The 24,189-nt window shown below is 40.5% G+C and overlaps 1 protein-coding gene across 3 annotated transcripts; it reads right to left on the reverse strand.

Annotated features, from left to right (window-relative positions):
* Positions 1 to 629: 629 nt before the first annotated feature.
* On the reverse strand, positions 630 to 7,118 carry nod2 (nucleotide-binding oligomerization domain containing 2). Of its 3 annotated transcripts, XM_038701063.1 has the most exons (12): positions 6,610 to 7,114; positions 6,133 to 6,343; positions 5,794 to 6,030; positions 4,681 to 4,801; positions 2,604 to 4,383; positions 2,420 to 2,503; positions 2,244 to 2,327; positions 2,031 to 2,114; positions 1,860 to 1,943; positions 1,515 to 1,598; positions 1,295 to 1,378; positions 630 to 1,070 (listed from the first exon to the last, which is right to left on the reverse strand). In XM_038701063.1, the coding sequence occupies exons 2-12, from the start codon at positions 6,277 to 6,279 to the stop codon at positions 998 to 1,000; spliced, it is 2,862 nt and encodes a 953-aa protein (XP_038556991.1). In that variant the 5' UTR covers positions 6,280 to 6,343; positions 6,610 to 7,114; the 3' UTR covers positions 630 to 997. The 3 variants fall into 3 exon arrangements, with proteins under 3 accessions (XP_038556991.1, XP_038556990.1, XP_038556992.1); XM_038701062.1 differs by having other exon boundaries at positions 5,794 to 6,343; XM_038701064.1 differs by lacking the exons at positions 630 to 1,070; positions 1,295 to 1,378 and having other exon boundaries at positions 1,515 to 1,644; positions 5,794 to 6,343; positions 6,610 to 7,118.
* Between the last annotated feature and the right edge of the window lie 17,071 nt (positions 7,119 to 24,189).

Raw genomic sequence — 24,189 nt, forward strand, 5'->3', positions numbered from 1 at the left:
ATTGCACTCCCTCAATGCTCATTGGTCATTCGCTTCATTCTCAAGCGCTGATTGGCTGTTCATAGTGTTTGTAACGAAGTCCCACTCCGTGGGGTTTTCCCATGAATGGCAGAACACATAGTTAGGTTGAAGTGTTGCTTTCAGGCCAGACGACGCTGTCACTTGTCAACTGCAGGCAGGGATGGAAGAAGTAGGCTACTTATTGTTGAGTATTTACCTAGCAATACTAAATCATAAAAAAAACGGTAAGCGCTCAACAGTTAAATAAGAAAAAACATGTTAAGCACTCAATATGCAGAATGGGCCGTTTTTAGAGTGTCATATAATGTGATATATCATATTATTGGATTCTTATTAATGATAGATTCATATGTATGAAGCATGTCAATGTTGCAGCTGGTTGAGGTACACATATGTACCACTGCTTTGTATACTGTTGTGAGGTTTTTATATTTATATTATTATTATTATTATTATTATTATTATTATTATTATTATTATTATTATTATTATATTATTTGGATGAAAATTTTAATCTCAAAATAGAAACTATACTATAAATAATATATTTTACATTTTCCCTCATATAATTTAAATGCTCTAGAAAGGCAAGTAGCTCAAAACTGTACTCAAGCATCTTGAGTGAATTTATTTTGTCATTTTCCATTGATGACTCCAAGCAACTTATTTCAGTAGAGACAAGGTTCTTGTTTCGAACTGTATCATTATTATTAGTAGTTATAGTACTAGTAGTAATACAGTAGTAGTTGTGGTGGTATGCTATTATGTGATCTTACCACTACCTACACCACAGAAGGCACCCATGATGATATATTGTGTGTATTTGGATAAACATTGAAAAGTAGCATTTTGATCATCTAAGCAGAAACCAGGATACACTTTTAACACATTTCACTTTTTAGTGTAAAATATTTTCTGTAATAAATAGAAACAGATCTTGAAGCAATACACAGTCCTTAGCCACCTTAACACAAAGTCAAAAGATTAGTCTTGATTCACGTTGTGACATCTCCTCTATTTCCTCCAAACTGAGGTCATTGTTTCTCAACCTGTGGTGCAATAGAAAAAACACATCAATCACTGACAGTGCACAAGGAGTTTGAAAATGGAATTGAAGTTTAAAGCCAAAATAACAATATTATCTAGTTTAGTGAAAATAGCAGTTTCAAATATAATACTTTTTCTTGGCAGTGACACTAGCAGTACAGCCATGCATTGCACCAAATCCACCATGTAAACAACCACCAAGCACAATCACTTAAGACATACCTACCATATTGATTTCACATGCGTGTTATGTTCTAGGGCTTGAATCAAACATTCCACCCCTGTTCTGGTTATGCAGTTCTCTGTTAACCTTTAACAGGAAATAAGAGGGTGGAGCAAAGTAAGCATTACCACACAGTGAGTGCTTAAATGTCAACTCAACCATTCGATTAATACAAATGTCATGTGCATTGTCAATACATGTATAACTTGACTCCAACACTTACCAAAGCTCCTCCAGTGACGTACTGTTCTTGATAATGTTGGCGAGGGCACATGCTCCTGTACTCCCTACGCCATTTCCTACCAGGCTGCCATCACATAAAATCTGAATTATGTTCAAGTTATGTAACTCAGCTGCAGGAAGACATATTGCTAATAAGCAAACAGGTGCAGAGATGTATATTTGGCAACTTACAAAAAACATATTGTACAACTTATATATACTGTACATATAATTGTGGTCATTATGTGACATCCAACATAAGTGGGACATATTTTAATACTTTCATATTTGTAATACATTTTCCACACTGTCTTTGTAACGTGTTAATATTTAAAGCAAATATTACCTAAGCCACACCAGAGATTGACTGCTCTCTAGGGCTCTGGCAAGGGCCTCTGCTCCTGCATCACCTATCTTATTGCCCCAAAGCCTGGGAATACAAAGAAAGATTAATTAACTACTAGTTAATGCAAGCACACCACCAATAGGATGTATGGATTTCTGCCAAGACATTTACCCTAAATACTGCAGTGAATGATTGCATTTCAGTCCCTCTGCCAGCTGCTTTGCTCCCTCTTCTGTTATATTATTGTTGCCTAGCCTGAAAGACAATAGAGAAGTTCATTTGCATTTTTTTATGCTGCACAGACATATTGTGTATTATTGTAGTTCCATATTAGTGTCATGTCTGGTGAGTGCTGAAAATACTGTGAAACCATGCTGTGGTGACCTTAGAGCAAGGAAATCCTGCTTGGTCTTCAGAAGGTGAGAAAAGTGCTGGGTGCAAGCATCAGTTAGCTTGTTGTTGAAGAGCCTAGAACGAAACACAATGATTATGAAAGGCAATTCATCAAACACCATTTGTAACTTCATGCTAGCGTTAGTAATCATTTTAACTATACTTACGCAATTTTCCGGAAGTTGTCACACTGGATACCTTTAGCAATCAGTTTGCGGATCCCTTCATCTGTAATGTTATTATTCCTGAGGCTGATAAAGGAAAATAAGACACTTAAGCACGACATGTATTTTTCAGTAAATGCTATTGTGGAGGCTTTGTTCACAAATAATTAAACCTTTTTATACTCACTACAGAGAATTACAAATGTGCATGCAGGGAAGAAGCTGCTCCACTCCAACATCGCCTACAGAGTTGAAGTCCAGCTGCAGGCCTACAGGATTCCTTAAATGCTGAAGCACATAGGCTAGTGCAGTGCACTCTACAGGACCAATGTTACAGTAGGTTAGCTTCAAGTGGTCCACCTCCAGCTTACTCATGGCATCTTTAGCAATCCTGCTCTCCTGCATCTCATAGATGCATTTGATAAGCCAAACGAAGCCTGGCATTGCATGCATGCTCTTCTTCTCCCCCTCTACAGGTTGAGGAATGGACTTAAAGTGTTTCTGCATGCCTTTGGACAGGCATCTCACCACCTGCCTGACCCTCTTATCCATCACAGCATTGGGGCAGCAGTGGAGCCAAAGGCTTCGATGGCGCTGGGACAGTAGTCCAGACACAAAGGTGGCTGTGATTTGCAGATTTGGTGTTTCAGCTGCTGTAGGCTCCCCCTCTAAAACCTGTTCTTGTTGGGCAGTGGAAGGCATGCAGACCCCGAAGCATGTGCTGCTCAGACCTGTCCCACTGATGTCCTTCAACTCAAAGAGCTTTGCCATGGTTGCACGGTCTGTGTTATTTGACAAAACAATGTACAGAGCAGCAAAGAAACACTGCACAGTCACATGGAGGAACTCATAGTGTTTGCTGTGGGTGGAGGACATGTCCTTGCTTTGAATGAGAAAGCCCATGCAGATATCCTTTTCAGTTACACCACATGTCTCCAGGTCTGTACCTGAGAAGATGTAACAGGTGGTCCCTATTCCCTCAAAGGCAAGCTGCCCTAGATGCAGGATTGTGTTTAGGTGCTCCTGAATCCAGTTTAGCCCCATACTGCTCTTCAGTGGTCTTTGGTGCTGTAAAAAGTGCTGTAAGATCATTAAATAAACATCTGTGATTGTTTGCGGGCTGCCCTCTCCACAGCCTAGCAGCTCCGTATGGCACTGAGAGACAATCCAGCAGAGGACTGGACTATGACACAGTCCAAGTAAAGCAGTGTTTGTCTGAAGCGACTCCAAAACCTTAGCTGCCACAGTGGAGTCACTGTGATGTTTCCTCACAAAACAGTCAATCCCACTAGGGGAAAAGCCTTTCAGGAGGACCTCTTTGCGAAGGTGTTTCTTCAACAAAGGGCCCACTGCCTCTGGGCGACTAGTTACCACCTTCTGCACTCCCTTCATTAGAGAACCTTGGATTAAGTTGAACAGTAGTATGTGAACAGGTGCACGCTGTGTGGGGCAGCAGAGCCTGTGCTCATCTGAGAAGCTCTGCTTGAGCTCATCCAGGCCATCAAAAGTGAAGAGGATGAGATGTGGGTGGTCCAGGATGAACTGGAAAATCTCCTCCTGCTCCCTGTCTGGCCAGCAGCAGTGCTGAAACAGCAATTCTTGGACAGACAGTTCCCTTTGCTCAGAGTTCAACCTGCGACAGCTGAATGGAAACAGAAGTAGGAAGTCCTGGAGGGCTGCCCCCCTAGCCCAAAGCAAGTGGAGCCTCTGGAGTATGGTGCTCTTCCCACTGCCTGCCTCCCCAGAAACTAGCACTGTGTCAGCCTCCTCATTCACCATACCCGCCGTACCAACTATGTGCTCCAGACCCAAAGGTCCATGGACATCAACACACTCCTGAGCAAGTTCCAGCTGGCCTTCAGTGTATATGTCATCCAGAGACATGTGGCTGGTCCCTCCATAAGTACTGAGAAAGCAGGACTGGGCAGACACAGAACTGCTGAGCTTCTTCTGATACTTTAGGAACTCTGTGACCGAAAGCATACAAATTAGACAAACTACAATAAATACATAACACTACAAAATGATAAATACCATATATTTCAAATGTGGCGTGCTGACAATTTGTCTTTTTTGCATGAGTCACTTTTCAACCAATTTTTTTTGGAACTCCACCTGGCGTAATTTTTTTTATATTTCAGACAAGTCAGGCACAAGTTTAAACAAGGAGGTGCAACTGCTATAGGTTTTAGCTTGCACACAGAATCTAAGTTGCTTGAATAATTCTGGTAATAGTTCTGAGCATGATTATAATAATGAAATACCTTTGGGAGGAGTCAGTTTCTCCTGGTTCAGTGCAGATTCCTGTTCTTGCTGAATGTACTGCAGTAGAAGTTTTGCAGCTGATTCTCCTTTGGATCTGACATGGTCAAGCAAACGTCTTGCCTGATTGACATGTGAATGGCAACTGATTAAACTCAACATTTTGGGAAATACAATGATTCACTTTCTTGCCAAGAGTTAGATGAGAAGATTGATACTGCTTTGCTGTCTGTACACTAGTATAAAGTATGAAGCTAGCACCAGCAGACACTTAGCTTAGCTTAGCTTAGCACAAAGACTGGAACAGGGAAATAGTGAGCCTGGCTCTGTCCAAAGGTAGAGAAATCCACATACCAGCACCTCTAAAGTTCACTAATTAACATGTTATATATCTCATTTGTTGAACACATGTAAACTCTGAAGTTAAACACACTGTGGTGTTAACAGGGGTTTATGTGGTGGACTATTTCTAGGCAAGTTGCAGTCAGGAAAAGACGTGACCTTTAGAAGTGCTGGTAGGTCGATTTTGTTCCTTTTGTAGAGAGCTAGTGTTTCCCAATGTCTTTGTTCTAAGCTAAGCTAACAGGCTGCCTTATTTACATCCATTGCCAAAGTTTTATCCAACAAAGTTTAGGTCAGCAAAACTAAGGAATAATGCACATTTCAAAGATAGGCTATACAATTTTCAGGTTTTGGTGACGTAAATGTTGTTTTTAACTTTTGCAGTTTGCTGCATACTTTTGCACCATTAAAGGTTTGTCACTGGGAATTGAACTACTAATATTTCAATACTACAAACTAGGAAAATGGGGGTGTTGTAAAACTTTTGACTAATAGTGTAGCTCTCAACAATAAAATTAATAAGCTCACTTCAAACTATTCCTTTGAAATGAGAGCTTGTAAAAGGCATGATAGTATCGTATCTATTTTGAGCAACAAAAAAAGATTGAAGGTATAATGAGCAATATTAAAATAAAGCCAGAATTAGCTTCAGTTCCTGTAAAACATCCCAAGTTTCATATAACACGGACTTCCATAAATAACTTTCCAAGATAACTGAATATGTAAAGCAAACCAAAGTTTTTAAAAGGTGTATATTTAAAAATTTTCAGTACCTGCTGAGAGGGGGTGTGTATAGGTAGTCGCACTTCATCACACTCTGCTGAGGTGAAGTGTCCTGATCCAACAAGAGTTTTTAGAGCACCATCAATGCAGCCTTGTAACTTGCTGACCAGGCTTGGTCTTTGAGTCACGAGAGTCTGAGTAGATGAGCTCTGATATTCTTCTTTTTCTTCTAGATTTGAACACCATCCTGAAAATGACAGTCCAGTTCCCTGCTCTTCAGGCAGGACCTGTTTGAGAGCAGCAAGGAGGAGCCCACACGAGTCCACACCCTTTGTATAAACCAGATCAAGCAACTGCCTGGCGTTGGTATATAGTGCCCTACCTGGTACCTGTATGTTCTGGTAGTCCTCCCATACGAGCGCCTCCTGGGCCAGCAGTATGTCAAGAACCCGCTCCAGATGTTCAGCTGACCCGCTGCTGCACAGTGCATGCAGTATCTCTGCCCGTTGTTTCAGCACAAGCTCCTGAACAAACATGCTTTTTGCATGTCAGTGTCCATACTTAGGGATATCCAGCGTGTAGCTTTGCTGCTTTCACAATCTGGCACAATAAACACGCACATAATATCATGCTACTTCTGGGCAACACAAGATTCATTCTCATTTTGTACATTCTCATCAGAAACCACAGGATAAGTATCCTTACTAACACAATAGCTTTTTTGTTTTGTTGATTCACACACACTGACACTGGCTTTTTGAGTATGTAAATATTACATTTAACACATGTACAAACACACACCAATAATCTGAAGGACTTCAAAGACACGTAACACACAGTAATGCCATTGTAAGATTAAAACTTACGTTAGTCTCCACAACAAAGAGCTTTCTTCCCTCCATCCTGTCATTAGGGCACAGACGCTGCACTACTTTGGACTTACTTCTTCCTCATTCCACAGCTGAAAGCGAAACTTCGTCTCCTTCCCAGTCAATCCTGTGAGCTAAACCATGCTGGCAAATGAAAAGAGACTTCCACATCAACAGGACAGGCCTGCAGCACACTGTAATACATGTTCACACATCACAATGCAACAGTTATGCTAATTCACTTCCTTGATTTTCTAAAGATAAAAAAAGTGATGTTACTTGATAGGCCACAGTCACAGTTGGTTACTTGATAGGCCTATTTAGATATAGTTTGCAACCCCTGTCCCTGGGTTGCAATATGATGCAGTATAAAAGCATGATTACAAGACAGTACATATTCACTATACATTGACAACAAGATTGTGGTTGCAAGAAGTGTTTGCTTTTATACATGATGGGTACATGATTGGGCTGATTTTAGTCACAATTTCATCTTGATATTAAAATGAGTAAAGCTGCAGACTCTCTTGTACAACTTGGTACTAAGCTCCAAAAGTGTATTACTCTAACACAAACTCAGCAGATCTGTGCTGTATCACACCATCACCACTCACATCTGAGTGCAGTGACGTGAACCCTTTTAATGGGGGAGGAGTCAGAACACACAAAGCTGCCAAAGGTGAGAAGATGATACTTCAGATTGATTTTAAAATAATGCTCGCTTGACAGATTTTTGTCCAGTGCCTTGAGAGTGTGTTTGTAAAGTGTTTGCAGTGGAGCAATTTTTTTTTTCCAGCTTGTAACCAGCTCGTAATACAGTATAATTGGGTGCTTGTAAAGTTTTGCTGCATATAAGGGTAGCTGGTTTCAGATAAACCTAGTTCCTTAGATTGAAATAGACTCCAGGGGAAATCTTCAGTTTCAAGTGGGTGGTTCCTTACCGGTTGCAATTTGGTCATGTAACCACTTGGTGGAACTACTGCATAAATAAACGTACCTGCCTTCTTGAAGAGGCTGGGACATCTCTTCCCCTTCTGACACTTTCTGTATTCTCCTTTTTTGTCACATTTATTTATTCCTCTTTAAATCTCAGAGGCTGACCATCATCATCATTGTGTACAATGTAAAGCTAATTTTCATTGGGAATCCTTCGCTGTTATGGATGGGTCTTGATGGTTTTTGTACATTACATTACATTTACATTTATTCATTTAGCTGACGCTTTTATCCGTGACTTACAATTGTTGTATATGACAGAGGTTGTACACCTCTGGAGCAACTAGGGGTTAAGTATCTTGCTCAGGCACATATTGGTGGACGCGTCTTATCCACTGTTCCATCACCACCCGATGATATCCTTAGTATGGTAATAATTCAACATTATTATAATACTAATAATATTGTAGCCACTGCAGCGTGGCCAGCGTGCTGTGTATGTGATGTACATTTCAAAAAGTGCATATAAAACACATCAGCAGGAAACGGTTCATATTATGATTGTCTCTTATTGTCCTCATATCATTTGATGTCAAGATGTTAAAATGATGCAAGAATTACATTTTGGATGGCCAGTCAGGTCATTTCTCATTATTGTTATTATAGCCCCCTCCAGAGTACCGTGATTAGTTTACAGAGTTTCTTCACTGTGCCCTGTAGGAGAAAATCCTCAAACACAAAGGCAGGAGTAATCAAATACAGACTGTAATAAAACTTTATAAAGTGAGTTTTTTTTTCCATTCTTCTTCTTGTCTAAGAAACTGGCAACTCACCAAGAGGAGTGTAATGCAGAGTACTCTCTCTCTCAGGCATCCGACATGAAGCTCTAATGTGGAGTTCTGTCATCCAAATCACAGCAGGGGGTCCAGACAGGTAAGAAAGAAGGTAAAAAAATTGTCAATAAAAAAAATACAGATCTAATCCCAAAAGACATCTCTGAGCATTTCTGAATTCAGAATTCTTAACACCTTGTGTCAAGCAAGGAACATATGTGTCTCCAATCTCATCCATTAGGAGTATATAGCTTTCTTCGTTATTAATGAAGAGATCTTTGGACCTGTTAGACTGGACTAGCCAAGAAACACATGCTTTGTTTACATCTGTGGCCAAAGGCTGTAACTCATTAACTTTGGATCTCTAACTAAAAAAGCATTGATAAAGTCTGACTTATATTTATATATTTATATTATATATTAGTTTGGATAGTCTGTCATCTTGTTGTAAATATAAAAGGGGGTCAGACTGCTATACATCATATATATTGAGGTAACATTGTTTTTCGCGCAAAACAAGGTTTTTGCATTGTTATAGCAAAGAGATCTTACTCATTTTTCCACCATTGACACACAGACAGATTGACTTAAATTTGGCCTGGAGGATCTACTCCTCAGCTTGCAGTTTACTGGGCATGAAAGTCTTGCTCCATATGGAGTCAGTTCAGCTCTGTGTACTCTAGTGAAACTGCTGCCCGGCACTAAATAACCTTGTCCACCCAAGTCAGTTTTAAACTGTACGTCAATGAATAACAGTGTGGTTCAGTGCTGGACCCACCCGTCTCTCATAGCAGAGATGGAATACTTTCATCGCTGTGCATTCTTTCTGTTGCAGATATCAAAAGCACATGTGGTGAGCTCAGTGTTAGGCCAGGTGCACTGATGTACTGTATGTGTACCGATTGGTTTTCCAGAGACACAGAACTCCCAGAAGCAAATCCGCACGTCTCATCCTCTGTGAATTCTATGTTATGGAGTAACTCCACATGCAAGTTGTCATACATGACCAACTGTCCACATGTTCAGGAATAATCCTTTGTTTTTTGATACTGTGAAAGAATGTGCAACAGTAAGATTTACAAATTATTTAGTTAGTTATTGGGTGCTGTCCTATATCCTTTCATTCCTGTGTCAGAGATTGGGGACAAACTCCACGGTCTTTATTCAGAGCAGTCTTTTTAGCAAGAATTTTCATCTTGGTGTTTGTCCGGAAGTGTTTGGTTTCAGAGATAAGTCCTCATATGAGGATTCCCAGTCCTCTCTGTCCAGTGCATTTATTTACACAGTCCTTTACACAACATAAAGAGCTTAATGTTTACTACCAGGGTGTTAATGCAAAGAACAATGACAGCCACTTTATTAATGGTGTCAAGTATAAAATGCTGTGTCATACATTAACAACCGGTGATCTCATATTCCTCTGAGACAGAGGGGTGACACATAAAGTCAGGTTTTTAATTTATTTGATTAATGGAGACATTATCAGTAAAAGGATCGCTATGTAGAGCAATACTGTAGCAATGCAGATGTTCAAGCCATGAACACATACATTAGAAGGATTAGTGTATAATTAGAAAATTCCTCACCAAGCAAGAGGAAGTGGATGGCATCTCTTTTGGGGGAGCATGTGTGCATGACAGTATGTGTGTGTGTGTGTGTGTGTGTGTGTGTTTCAATCGGGATTTAATTGACAGGAAGATTAAAGCTCACATCTGAGAGCCCCCTTTTTCAGGAGCAGCCAAGTTGAAGGAGTCTGGTCTCCAGCATCTGCCCAAAGTTTGGGGTGCTGCGCTCAAGGTTAGCGCAGGCACCCCGCTGAGTCTGCGCTGTCTGAGATGGGTCCTACTTGTTGGACATTCATTATCAAACTCTGTTTGCTCCTTTCATCTGCAGCTCTCTGCAGCACTCAACGTAAACTACAGAGGCACCTTGCAGCTTGACATCTCTCCATTCACTCTGTACCTTAAACAGCATGCTGCCACATCAAAGAGCTGCGGCTGCCTTTGATGTTGTAAAAAGAAAGAGCTCCAATGATCTACTAAAAACCAATGCAACTTTCTGGAGCCTTGATTTATTCATTTACTATCTCTAGAAGTCTGGAGTAAGTCTCTAGAAGTCCAGACAGCAGACTTGTAATTTGGAGAAGTTGAATAGTGCTCTTTTCAAAATGAAGTGAACTGGTGAAAAGACAGTCTACGACCTTTTATATTGCCACGGTGGGGTTTGTGTTTTCAGCATTACATTTCCTATGGTGAGCAGCATATGTTATACAGGTGAAAGGGACACTGAGTTTCAGGTTTAAAAGGCAAACGTCCATAAGAACATGGGTCAACATGTCCCTTTATAAAGAGTTTCATTTTGATGGGCGCATCAATGGATGAAAATGAAAACATGACTGTGACACCCTTGACTGGGGACATTTTCTGATTCTAGCAAATGATCACTAATACCAGAAAACTTCAATTAGCCGAGTCCCAAATAGCCGCCTACCCCGTTTACTGGCCTGGTGTGGGAACACATTTTGACAAATAAATGCAGGTCTCCATTAAACGCCTGGTCTGGTTTTAATATAAGTTCTTTGGATGTATAAAACCTCTTAAACCCTGCATGGTCGCCCGCTTTAGCTGCTTCTAAGCTGATTGTTAATACAAATATTAACATTTAAAAGTATGATCAATATGTCAATATGAACATACTACACATCGTTAGATCAGTTAGATTTTCCACAATTCAATCGTTCAGTTCATTTAACGGAAACAACAAGCCGTAAAGTCTAATTCTTATAGATTTTACCAGAGTAACCGGCATGGTACAAGAAAGTGCCAACTCGTGTTACCTTTGAAGGACTCCTTAAGTCCGAATGTGTCCGTTCCTTGATTATTTATATTCCTTTAGTCTTTAAGTGTCCACCGATCAAAAGAATCAAAACAGCTTTTCATAAAAATGAATCCAAGCTATGAATCCTGTCATGTGAAGTCCATCGCTGCACCCTGATGTTTTCAGTCTGTTGGAGCTAGATCAAATGAATGACATGTATTTGATATAATTTGATAATTTTTATACAAGAAATATTCTTTTGAAAAAAAATAAACTGTTTCATACTAGCCTATTTCAGTTTTGTGCGAGAAAAATTAAAGGCCTGTCCCATGTGTACGCCTGTCCCAAATGTAGGCAGGGTCACTACAATGATTTTAGCCTGGGCTATTAATCAAAGTTTTACAGTAATCATATTTGTTTTAAGACTGTAACTTCTTCTTAAAGGTGTGTAAGTTCTAGTGGCATCTAGTGGTGTGGGTTGTGAATTGCTCCCCCCCTCCACTACCCAAGCGAGCAGTATAGCTATGGTGCCTGAGATAGGACAAAGATGTTATCTATGAGATAAAAGAGATTGCCATTCAAGAAATTAGGTTTCTTTAGATAGATGTGTTAAGAAAATATATAAATTATGTAAAACCAAATGTTTTTTTGAATATTATTGTTACTTTTTCATTAATAAACAACAGCCACATGAAGAAATGAAGTGCTACATGATGTCTCCTGTAATGCAGTATTTTACATCTTGGGAGGGTTGGCTCATCTGGACTAACATAACAAAGTAAATGAAGAAATTCTCAAACACTATCTCACTGGTTCTGTTTCTGCACCACATAAACCACATAATACATGAAGTTTACAAAGGCATTGGCTGGGGAGGATCAAGGCTCCTCTGACTTTGCTTAATTAGATAAGCATGCAAATATTACCAAAATTTATTTTGAATTTTTTGAAATACAACAGAAACACAAAGTAGTACTGACAGCCATAATTTCAGCTTTTGTTAAAACGGTGCAACGTTTTAATGGACATTTAGCATGTGAAAGTACAAATTACATATTTGTGTGCACAGTGGGAAGCAATATCCAATAACATTTTTTAATGCAAATTCGTAAAGTATTTGTGGTAACACTTTCTATGAAGGTCATCGCTACAATGACTTATGCATATATTTATAACACGATATAATGCATCCATAAGACATTGTAACAGTTGTTATAATCACTTACAAACATGCATTAGGCGCTATAGCAAAGTTCATAATGTATTATGACCTTTTGATTTAATGTTTTATAACCAATAGTAATACCAGTTTATATCAATGTGGGCAAGAATCTCCAACGATGTTCCATAACACATTATAACCACCGACTCTGCCTCGTTATGAATACACTTTAGTCACCATTTACAATTAGTGATATAAAATGGAATAATAGCTTATAGTAATGTTTAAAGTTGTATAGCACGTCTTTAAGTAAAGTGTTAAAAAATCTATCCCTGTATAATATATTACAGGTGGACATAATACCTTATGAACTAATTTTAAGACCTTATAACATGTAATTGTTTGCTTTAAGTAAAGTGACACACATTTTGCGCAGGAAAACAACTTTTATTTATGTTTCTTCAATTTATGAACAATCTGTATGAATTTTGAACATTTTGCAGTTTAGCACAAAAAAAACAACATAATTACATCAAAAAAACTCGTTGTCAGGGTGGTGAAAGAAGCATATTCCCTGCTGTTACCTTTCATTACCAATAACATTCATCATCTGTTTGTCTCAGGAAGGTCTGTCCAGGTAACAAAGCCATAACAGAGCGCTGGAGAAGAGCTACATGAAGTTACAATTCAACTACATATTTTTTCAAAGTTTAGCTGGCTGATCTGAGCTTCAATGCTGGAAGCTGCCCTTTTATTGCCAATTAGCGATCAGCTGATCCTCATGAAGTAACATACAAAGCCAAAACAGAGCGCTGTAGAGAGAGAGAGAGAGTAACTACATGAAATGAATCCAACTAACACCACAAGCCAAAGCACAGCGCTGGAAAATAAACCAATCCAACTAACAATAAATGTTTTTCTACCAGTCAGTAAAAGTTTAGCTGGCTGATCCTTCCATGCTCTAAGTTAACGTTACAGTTTTATTGCCAATTAACGTTACTGATCAGCTGATTGTCTAGCTAACATAGCCGTAACCAGGAAAGCCAAACCACAGGCTGGAGAATAAGTAGGCGCCATGAAATTAATCCATATTTTACACCACTGACAGGGGAAAGTCGGTCTTGTGCTAAATAACAGGTGTTTGTTCCTTCAGTTGTCCAAATGTCACTTCTCTTCTTACTTCCAATAAACCATAAGACTACTTGGAGACTGTATATTACTATTATTATTATTATTATTCCCTCTTTTTCTTCTTTGTAAGTATTCAATGTAGTGACGGGCATCTAAACTACCGGAATTACACAAGCAGAAGAAGAACGCTGTGCTGTTTGTTGATGGCAATGGTTTAAACATGACCACAAAATACAGCGACCTCCATTGAAGGGGGTGCCCCCGGTTATATAGATATAAATGTCTCATTCTAAGGTAATAAAAACATAATGGTTCATTATGTAAGGTCTTTACACACCACTGAAAACTAGTTATGGATCTTATATTGCATTTCTGTCAATAGAGCCTCAGAAATATTACACACTGGACCTTTAATATAATATCCTAATTTATATTACATAGTCAAGTACATTAATAAAAATATCCTCAATGTCTTTGTTTTAAATACAAGTTTTAAGTATCCCAGGTTAAAGGTTTAACTTACATAGCACCCTTGAAAATGACAGTGCTTGGCTTAAACTTTGAGAATTGTTTAAATGTTACTCTGCCACTCTGCCACCAGGATAAGACTGGTGTTACTCTTCAGTTTTGTGAAAGTGAATAAATCTCATCAAAGACCAAACCATCTCTAAATGCTATCCTATTTCCCTCACCTGTCTGTGGGTCTCAGCCCCATGTGCATTTATTCCTACTGTATATGTAAATCATTAGAAGGGGGAAAGGGTTTGGCACATTTGTTGGGGACTATTTTTAGCAGCAGATAAATACACATTAGATGCAAGTTTGTATTTACAGCAGCAGGACAGCGTATGTAGGATTGACTAAAGATAAACTACAGCTGCTGTGTTATGACGCATGAACATGTCAGCAGGTGCAACAGTGTAACTCACTGATGTTTCTTGATAGTTTATGGACAACAGAGCTCCACCAGTGGCACAGAGGAATAAGATAAATCAGGATTTGGATATAAAGAGAGTAATAGACAAAAATAGGATCAATTCCTTGATGTCTTACAATAAGAAAAAAAATCGAATATCACCTGACTTTAATTGAAAACAAGGAAGTGCAATCAAAATCTGTTAGAGATACAGTATATGAGGAAGTAGTCACATTTTCTTTGGTTTCAGAATAGATCACACTCACCCTGACATATGCACATGCCAATCTAGGCTATCTAAAAGCAATCAACTTAACATTGTTTGTCTTTTTCGTCCCAGTATTGAAGTGTGTTGCGTAACGTGTTGGGCATCAGTGGTACATAAAGTGTGGGCCGTAATACTGTAATATTACTTTTCCCAGTAAAGAATAGTGTGACGGATTACTGTTTCCAAAAACAGTAATTTTATTACAGTTACTAATCATGTTAAGGCTTCCCTACTGAACGCACCAAACTTTCTCCTACAGTTCATCAATAGACAGAGACTGATCATCTGTTTGATCAGAGTTTCCTGAATAATAGAAGTGTTTTTTTAACAGTTAGGCCACAAGGTCTTAAACAGGCAGCGACCTTTGCTGCTGTCTCTTATTCATTAAAAATAATCTATTAACTTATGCTAAACTAATTTGAAAGTTAGTAGTTATATTATTTAGTTATAGACTCAATTATTTCATGTTGCATGTTGCACATGTAGCTGTTGAAGTTTGGTAAAAAAAATGGAATAGACACTTGTCTTTGATTCCCACTGCAACACATCCACCAAATAAGTTGTTGTCATGGGCACTGCTTTACCATCCATATGTTATAATAGAGCCGCCACCAGTTTTATCGGGGTGTGGGGGGTCTCAGTATATATTTTTTTGCCCTTTGCCAATCACATGCCTGTATTTGGTACTTGCAGTGCATGTCGAGTCACCTCCATATTGACTACAGCTCTCACCTGTGGAGGTGGTCACATGCTGTTTCTCCATTAATTTGCATTGTTTGTAAAGGGATTTCTTTTTATATAAAAATGCTTTAGGCATATTTGGAGGTCATGGGATTAATGGTACAAGCTCTGTGCATGAACAGCAAAATATTGGACCAATAGATGAATGAGCCCAGGCCCCGTGGTCATCACAGCATCAGGGCTAAACAAAGCAGCCACTGCCTGCAGTGCCAGCTTGGTGATTATAGGGTGGATTTAATCTTGCTAAGTATAATTTCATCAGATATAACAAGAGGAATGCCAACAGTGAAAAGTGACATTTAATGCAAATAGCTGCCGGGTCAGTGACACCGAACTTGAGTACTTTGTCAGCTTGTTTCCTAATTGAATGAACTTGACAATAAAGTAAGTGTTTTATTTTTGCCCTTCTCTTTCCACACATAAAAGACTGCCATGCCAATTAGCTTTAATTCTCTCTTTCTTTTCATGCTCTTGAGTAGGCAGGAACCGGCATATTCCGATCATTTGCATTATCCAAAGCAAATCTGCTTTGAAGTTCTGAGATTCAGTAAGAAAAAGGATCCACTTATCCCACATGAAAAAAATGTTCAAAGCTTATAAATTCACTGGAACAGATGTACATTATCATTGGATTTGCCTTTTTTCCCTCTTTGCTCCTGTATTGGTAATAGACTACCTCATGTCCTTCTCATCCCTTAGCGTTTAGCATCTTGCCTTTACAGAAGCTAGCACCCTGCTGTGCCAATTCGCACTTCAAAGCTCTGTGCCTATCTGCTGGAAACAAAGCACACAGCACATATTATGGCAGCCTCTCATTTCCTCACATTTAAGTCAACATCCTTGCTTTTTTTTGCCAGTGACAACACAGAGATAGGGTTTATTTCTACCCAAAAGACCCTTCCCCTGTAACCCGTGTCTCCCAACAACACAAATACAACACGGTACACATGCACAGGAAAGGTTTATCCCATTATAGTCCCGTCTAATGTTGAATTTTTCCATGACAGTCACCAAGCTCACAGTTCATGACTCTAAACTTAGAAAAGCCAGAGACATGGCTATTATTCTCTGAAAAATGTAACTAGATGAAATTAAAAATATGATGAATGCTTAAACTAGCCTTTTAATCTTTGATTTGCCAAAAGAAAGTCCCGTGTGAACTCCTTAAACCTTGATTAACCTGTTAGACAACTATAATTACACTACACAGTTTGTACTTACCATAATTCAAATTACTATCCTCCTGGGCACTGGCAGAGTTATTGAAGCAAGGGAATTAAATTTCGGATTGTAGACACCTCTGCTATGCAGCACCGGGAGAGCACTACTCTCCTCATTGCTGTATATTATTTTCTTTAGTGGAAGGTCCCCAGAGTAATTGCTCACTGTAATTGCTGTGTGTAACACTCATGCATAAATAACCTTGTATCCTTTTTTCAGGTAATGACTTACTGTGTCATAAGCTGCTGACCTTTGTTGACTTTGCTGAGAATCAAGGGATCCACCAACACCTCTATATCCTCTGTCCACTGGGATTATGGATATATATATAGATAGATAGCTTTAGGCATTGGACTTTGGACATTGGATATTAGTATTCCTGCTTTGGAGATAAATATGTAAAAGATAACAGACAGGGAAAGTGAAGTTTCACACTGTACATTTGGAGAAGGCCAAAAGGGAAAGGATTTGATTATGACTGTAGCACTTAATAACAGATGAACTAAATTGTAACATAATAATTGTGTCACAATGCAGTTAAACAGCTTTCACTTGGCTGAAAATGTATTAAATCAGGTTGTGATACTTAGCATGTGCTGTTAGTTACTTCTTTGGTAAGCTCTCCATTAAAGAGCTAATTTTCTTTTGCTTAGCATTCAAAGTATGAATAACTATGAGCTGTTAATATCTATGTACATCCTTGTAGTTTGGTGTTTCACTGTAAATTCCCCTACATTTAGCAGTGGTGGAAGCAGAGACTAGAATCTATATTTTTATAATAACAATGTATTAAATGACAATGTGAAAGAGGTCTCTCGTAATGTTGAACCTACAGAAAATTATCACCTGAATCTGCAGCTCTATGGAGCGTCATCATGAGTTTCAGCTCATTGTTGAGTTGTCTGGCGCCTAACTTTACGGTTCACCGTAGAAGTTGGTTTTTGACCGCAGCAGGCCGCTGTTTTCAGAGAAAAAGCTCTAAAACCCACAGTACACTACCAGCTCAGCACCAAACAGCAGACAGACACAGTTAGAGACTAGCACGTGAACATAGTGGAGCATTTAGCTGTTAAAGGTAACTTTTAAAAAGCTTAAATACTTAAAGCAACTACAAGGAGTTTTTAATAGCCTCAATTTAATACTACATGACCTATGTAAGCAAACGAGACCATCAGCGAGAAGATTGGCTATTTCTATTTAACAATCCTAGATGCTTGTCACCAGGTCAGATTCGCCACGTAATCTGACAAAATGATTTTCATGGACTGTAAGAGCCTATATTTATATAGATATTCCCAGGCAAAGTTTTGCAGTGGGTAGTATGTTAGTCAGTTAAAAGGACATAAGGACAGAAGACATTTGTGTATTTTGTATAATATGATTTCAAAGCAAAAGGTTTGATAGTCTAAATCTAGATCTAAATCCTGTCTTTATGTACTTTATTTTTTTCCACATTCACATACAGTAAGTCACATTCACATTTGCAAGGTTAAAATGAAACTTCTTGTCTCCTATTGTCAGGATCTGATCTGTAAAATGTCCATGTGCCTGTTTGTTTTGGGTTCATTTTGGCAAACTGTCTGTGTCGGTTGTTATTTCCTGATTGTTTCCATTTAGTTAGCTCTGGACCTGTGGGTTCTGTCTGTTCGGTTCTTGTTTCTGCCTGTTGTTCCATTTCCTGCTTTAGTGTGGTGATCGTCTGTTCCTGGTGTTTGTTTTGTGTTTCACTTCCTGTCTATGTTCTGCCCTGATTATCCTGTGTCCCACCTGTTTGTTCCCTCCCCTGATTACCTGCTGTTCTGTTCTGCCTTCGCTGGAACTTTGCCTCCTCTCATTGTGTGTGGGTCGCCACATCCTGCTCGTCTGTCTGCAGCTCTGCCAATTAGTTCTCAGCCTGTGTGTGTTTGGACTTCTATTCATCCATCACCTCTTAGACACTGTTTTGAGTTGGATTAATATGTTTGGACTTAAATAAATTATAGAATTCCTCCTGCCAGTTGTAGTGTCTTGCATTTGGGCCCAGAACCTGTTTGTCACTCGGCATTCCATTTTACTTATTTAGCTTTTATGCTTCAGAGGTTGCACGCCTCTGAAGCAACTGGGGGTTAAGTGTCTTGCTCAGTGTCTCCCACACCAAAGTAATGTGTCTCATCCACAGCGCCATCCCCACCCCACCCTGTCTCGGCAGACTCTGACACTCCCCCATTGAAGGAATGATCCACTCTACTTTTATTAGTAAGGTTATGCTAAAGTTTGTTAAGGTTCCACTTTTATGGAGCTGCAGTTCCTGTGAGCAATAATAAACATTTTCCTCAGAAAGTACGTTTCACTCAAAACCCAATGTGCATTTGTGGCTACAAAATAGAATAGAATAGAAAAACTTTGTCATTGTCACATGTACAATGAAATGTCAAAAGTGCAGACCAGCCAGTGCAGCCAGTGCATCATTCCTAAAATATAACTTAAAAGAGTAAATAAATAGAAACTAAAAGCATGAACAAGCATTCATATACACAGTCACACTTATTGCACCAATCCCTCAATCGGTTCAGTTCAATTTAGCAACGTTGATTACAGTTATTGCTGATCGGTAAAAGCTGTTTTTGAGTGTATTTGTTTATGGATCTGTACCGTCTGTCTGACGGTAATAGTTCAAACAGGGGGTGGCCTAGATGGGGCCAGCGGGAACTGTGTAGTTCTTCCAGTGTGAGGAGAGGGCAGCCAGCGATCTTCTGTGCGGTGTCGATCACCCTCTGGAGCGCTTTCCTGTGAGCCACTGTGCAGCTGGTGTACCACACACACATGCAGTATGTGCACATTCAGCATGCTTTCTATGGAGGCTTGGTAGAAGGACACATCACACAGAGGCTCTGTGTGATGTTGTTCCTCCTGAGTACTCTCAGGAAGTAAAGTCTCTGCTGGGCCTTTCTTAGCAGTTCAGAGGTGTTCCTGCTCCTGGTTAGACCCTCCTCAATGTGGACTCCCAGGAAGCGGAAGTCTGCCACCCGCCCCACACAGTCCCCGTTGATGATTAGTGGTTGAATGTTTGTTTTCTTTTTCCTGAACTATCTCACGAACCGGCCACAGTTTGTGAGAGCACGTGACGGTGTGTCTGACTATCTCATGTGTAGTACGCCCCCCAGGGGACTGTCCTGGCCCCCTTCCTCTTCACCCTCTACACGGCAGACTTCAGACACAACACGGACAGCTGTGTTCTGCAGAAGTTCTCTGATGACTCTGCCATTGTCAGCCTCATCATTGATGATGACGACGCAGAGTACAGAGGACTTACACAGAACTTTGTGGACTGGTGTCAGCGAAATCACCTCCTGATCGACGTGGGGAAGACCAAGGAGATGGTGGTCGATTTTCGCAGACAGCGGTCTGCCCTCCCCCCTCCGGTGAACATCCAGGGAATCGTCATTGAGAGAGTGGCCACTTATAAGTACCTGGGTGTTCACCTGAACAACAAACTGGCCTGGACTCACAACACAGATGCTCTGTACAAGAGGGGTCAGAGCAGGCTGTACTTCCTGAGGAGACTGAGGTCCTTTGGAGTGACAGGGCCCCTCCTAAAGACTTTTTATGACTCTGTGGTGGCATCAGCCATCCTCTACGCTGTGGTCTGCTGGAGCTGCAGCATCACTGAGAGGGACAGAAAAAAGTTGGACAAGGTGATCAAGAAATCTAGCTCTGTCCTGGGCTGTCCTCTGGACTCAGTGAGGGAGGTGGGAGACAGTATCGTCCTGGCTAAACTGACAGCTATGCTGGACCATGAGTCACACCCCCTGCACTACACCCTGTCAGCCCTGGAGAGCAGTTTCAGTGACAGGCTGCTCCATCCCCACTGTGTTAAGGAGAGATACCGCAGATCTTTCCTTCCAGCGGCCGTCAGACTGTACAATGAACACTGTTGACTCTGTGCAATATATCCCATGTGCCATTATTACATCCGTGCATAATTTTCATTTGTGCAATTTTCATAAGTGCAATTTTACTAATTCATGTGCAATTATTGTATAATACAGTTTGCTATATCTGACTTATGTGCATTGCCCTTGTACACTTTTCTAACACTTTTATATTACCAGTATTTATTTATGCCACAGGAGACTGTACTGTATAAGGCATAGTCTGTTTAGTCTTATTTAATGTACAGTAATTTTGTTTTTATTTACTGTAAGAACGGTACTTTCTTGTCTGACACTTGGTGGTGGGTGTAGGCAAAGTGGTGGGGGTCAAGGCCTGAGGGCAGGAGTGCTGTGATGTGCCTCCAGACCAGTTTTTCAAAGCACTTCATCAACACTGGTGTGAGTGCAACTGGTCGGTAGTCATTGAGGCTGGAAATGTGGGGTTTCTTGGGCAGGGGGACTATTGTGGAGGACTTCAGACACGGTGCTACAGTGGACTGGTTGAATCCTGGTGAAGACTCCAGCCAGCTGGTCTGCGCAGTCCCTCAGCACTCGTCCAGGAACGCCATCAGGCCCTGTAGCCTTCCTCGGGTTGATGGCCCACAGTGTGCGCCTCACCTTGTGCTCCTCCACTGTGCAACTCAAGTTGCTGTGGGCTGTAAGGTGTGGTGTGGCTGTCTCTGGTGGTGTCACCTCAAAACGGGCAAAGAAGAGGTTCAACTCCTCTGCTAACGAGATGTCACCTTCAGCAGCTCCAAGGTTGGCCCTGTAGTTGATGAGATGATGGACTCCCTGCAACACCTGCCTGCTGTTGTTACTGCCAAGGTGGTCCTCAATCCTCCTCCTGTAATCTGATTTGGCCTCTCTGATGCCTCTCTTTAGCTTAGCTCGGGCCGTGCTGTAGAGAGCCCTGTCCCTGGACCTGAACCTGAAATGGTAAAAGTATCACTGTTTGTACCAATAATTTATTTACACAGGTTAACCTACAGGAGCCTACACAGACTAGGCTACGGTCTGCTGTGCTTCCACCAAAAAAAAAAGCAATGATGCCAAAACAATGCCTGTACAGTAAGTGTTAGTAGTTATTAAGTAGCAGTTTAAATGTAATGTAATGTAGTAAGCAAGTGTAGACCATCTTTCCTCAAAACTTCAAAGCAAACTTTAGTTTGAACTTGTAAAACATGTTCTACACCCCTTACTCTTTTACCTGACACACTTACGAAGAGTCTCGAACCAAAGAGCTTGAGCAGCAGAGACAGGCTTACAGATGAGAGGAAGGACACTGTCTCCAGCGCTGTCATTTCAAAAGGCGTGAATGCATTATCCAACCGTTACTCTGCACTGGAGAAGAAAATCTCCATGAACACCAAGGCTATTACCAACATATGTGAAGAGTTGAAAGGAGTACAGATCAAAGTCAAAGTCAAAAAAAAAAGTTTAAAAAAAAAGTTTTATGCCTGGCTACAGAGAAGAGAGGATGCAGGAGGATACAGTAGGAAATAGCCCCTTCAGCTATACAGCATCTGAGACTTGCAATGAAGATGCAAGAAAAGATCGCTGCAGAGGACAAAGAGAATCCTGGCCTTATAATGCACAATCTGCATTTCACGGTAACAACAAAACAATGTGTCATCAGTTCAACATGATCATAACTCTAACATAGTTTAGGGTTAATCATTGTTTGCTGGGCTCTGAGAATGTTTATCTCTTGAAATGCCTTCGTCTTAATACATCAAGATGGGACCATTGTTGTCTCCCTGTAGACTGTGAAACTCCGCAGTCATGGCTTTCATTAGGTAAATATAGCAAAGCAGTTTTATGCAGAACAACTATGGAATTTACTAGACTTGCCAAGAGCTTATGAAACAGTGCAACATATTTTCTACCTCTGTCTACTTTCAACAACGCTAACAAAAAACCTTTGGTGAACTGGCGATGTTGTTGCGACAGAATGGTATTTACTGAGTTGTAACGTTCTTAAATTATACTATAATATTCCTCTAACAACTTTAATAAATGAGGAAAATACAACTGTTTAGACTGTAAGATACTAGCAGTGCAAAGATGTTTTCTTCAAAGTTAGTTAAGTAGCACTAAATGGAAAACTTTGTAAAGCTCTATGTGATTTCTTGACTTATTTTTCTAATGGGTAGCACACGTTTGCAAGAGTTCCTGTGCTGTTTAATAGACTTAATGCTTCAGACCTTTATTGTTTGTAATTTGTATGCATTGGTACAAATCAAGCCAGGACTATATGCCCACTCTTATGTCTTTGAAAAAGAAAAATCTCCAGGATAAGCACAAGTAAGTCTGTCTCATCATAGGGGGTGACTTTAAAAGTGCATCTAATGCCTAAAAATAGTTTAAAAGCTGTATTTCTGATTGCTTTGTTGTTGACTGCTGACTTCTAGATTAATGTAAATCCCAGCAGAGAACATGCCACTTCATCAGCTGATTAAGAAAAACCTTTCAGAGAAATGTGTTGTGGTGGCAGGCCAGCTGACGGTGAGTGTCCTGTTTATTTCTCCTTTTTTCTTGTGATTCTGTTTTTCCCTTGTGTTTTTGCCTGCCTGTCTGTGTCTCCTCTGCTCCCCTTGCTTGTGTTCTCCCTCTCTCTCTCTGCTCCTGAGCCCAGCTGACGGTCCACACCAGCACCTCGTCAGCCACCTCACCTGCCAGCAATCAACTCCATCCCTGCCAGTATTTCAACCCTGGTTCTCCACACAATCTCTGCTTGACCTGGTGCCACTACTTGACTCAGGCTTTTTATCTTGTACCGTCCCTGTTTCCCGGTCACTAACCCTGTCTGTCTCTGCCCAGGTTCACTCACCTTCCTCTCCTGTTGTGTCAGCTCGGCTCGCCAACCTGCCCTCTTCCCTCGGACTTCCTCCACGGCGTCCTCCTGGCTCCCCCCCATGCGTCACGGTCAGCCTGCCACCACACTCCTCCACCAACCCCCCCCCGGTCAGTTCTCCCGTGCCTCCTCTCTCCCTCAGCCCCCGGTGCCTCCCAGTTCCCTCGTCCCGGCCCGCTTTGTCCCGCCTGCTCCTCGACCCCCCGGTGTTCCTCGGCTCCTTTGCCTCTGCCCCCTCTGCCCTACTTGCTGCTCGGTCCCCCGTGTTCCCCCAGCATCCACCTCTCCCTCACCTCCCTCTTTCCCCTCAATAAAAACCTGTTTCCCCGGAGCGTTGCTTTTGGGTCCTCTCTGTCCAGCACACACATAACAAAATGTCTTGTGTTTGGTCAATAATTTGACTTAAATATATAAAATTTTTATTCCTACTTAGCTTAGTTCCAAAGTAAAAAATTATTAAAATATGTGTGTAATAAAGAATATAACATTTGGTTCACAAAATAATTAAAAAATATTGTGCAAATGTTTTTCTGTATTGTGAAATCCAGCTCTATTAAATATTTTCCTATAACCCTTGAAAGTAAATTTGCTTTTATCATCGTAACAACTTACTTTACACCTCTGATGTGGATTTAATAGCTGAAAAGTGTAAAGCAGCAGTAATAATAACCTGGTAAACTGTACTAGGGCAGAAACCATGTGTAATGATGATACAAGTTCTGCGGGTTACAGTGCCTTGCTTGCACAAATAGCCGTGTTCGTGAGAGGAAGGCGTATCACATTGCCA

Source organism: Micropterus salmoides, unplaced genomic scaffold (genome assembly GCF_014851395.1).
Source record: "Micropterus salmoides isolate LMB-PRFRI ecotype aquatic unplaced genomic scaffold, ASM1485139v1 Ms_hic_scaffold_6, whole genome shotgun sequence".
In the NCBI taxonomy this organism is placed as follows: domain Eukaryota; kingdom Metazoa; phylum Chordata; class Actinopteri; order Centrarchiformes; family Centrarchidae; genus Micropterus; species Micropterus salmoides.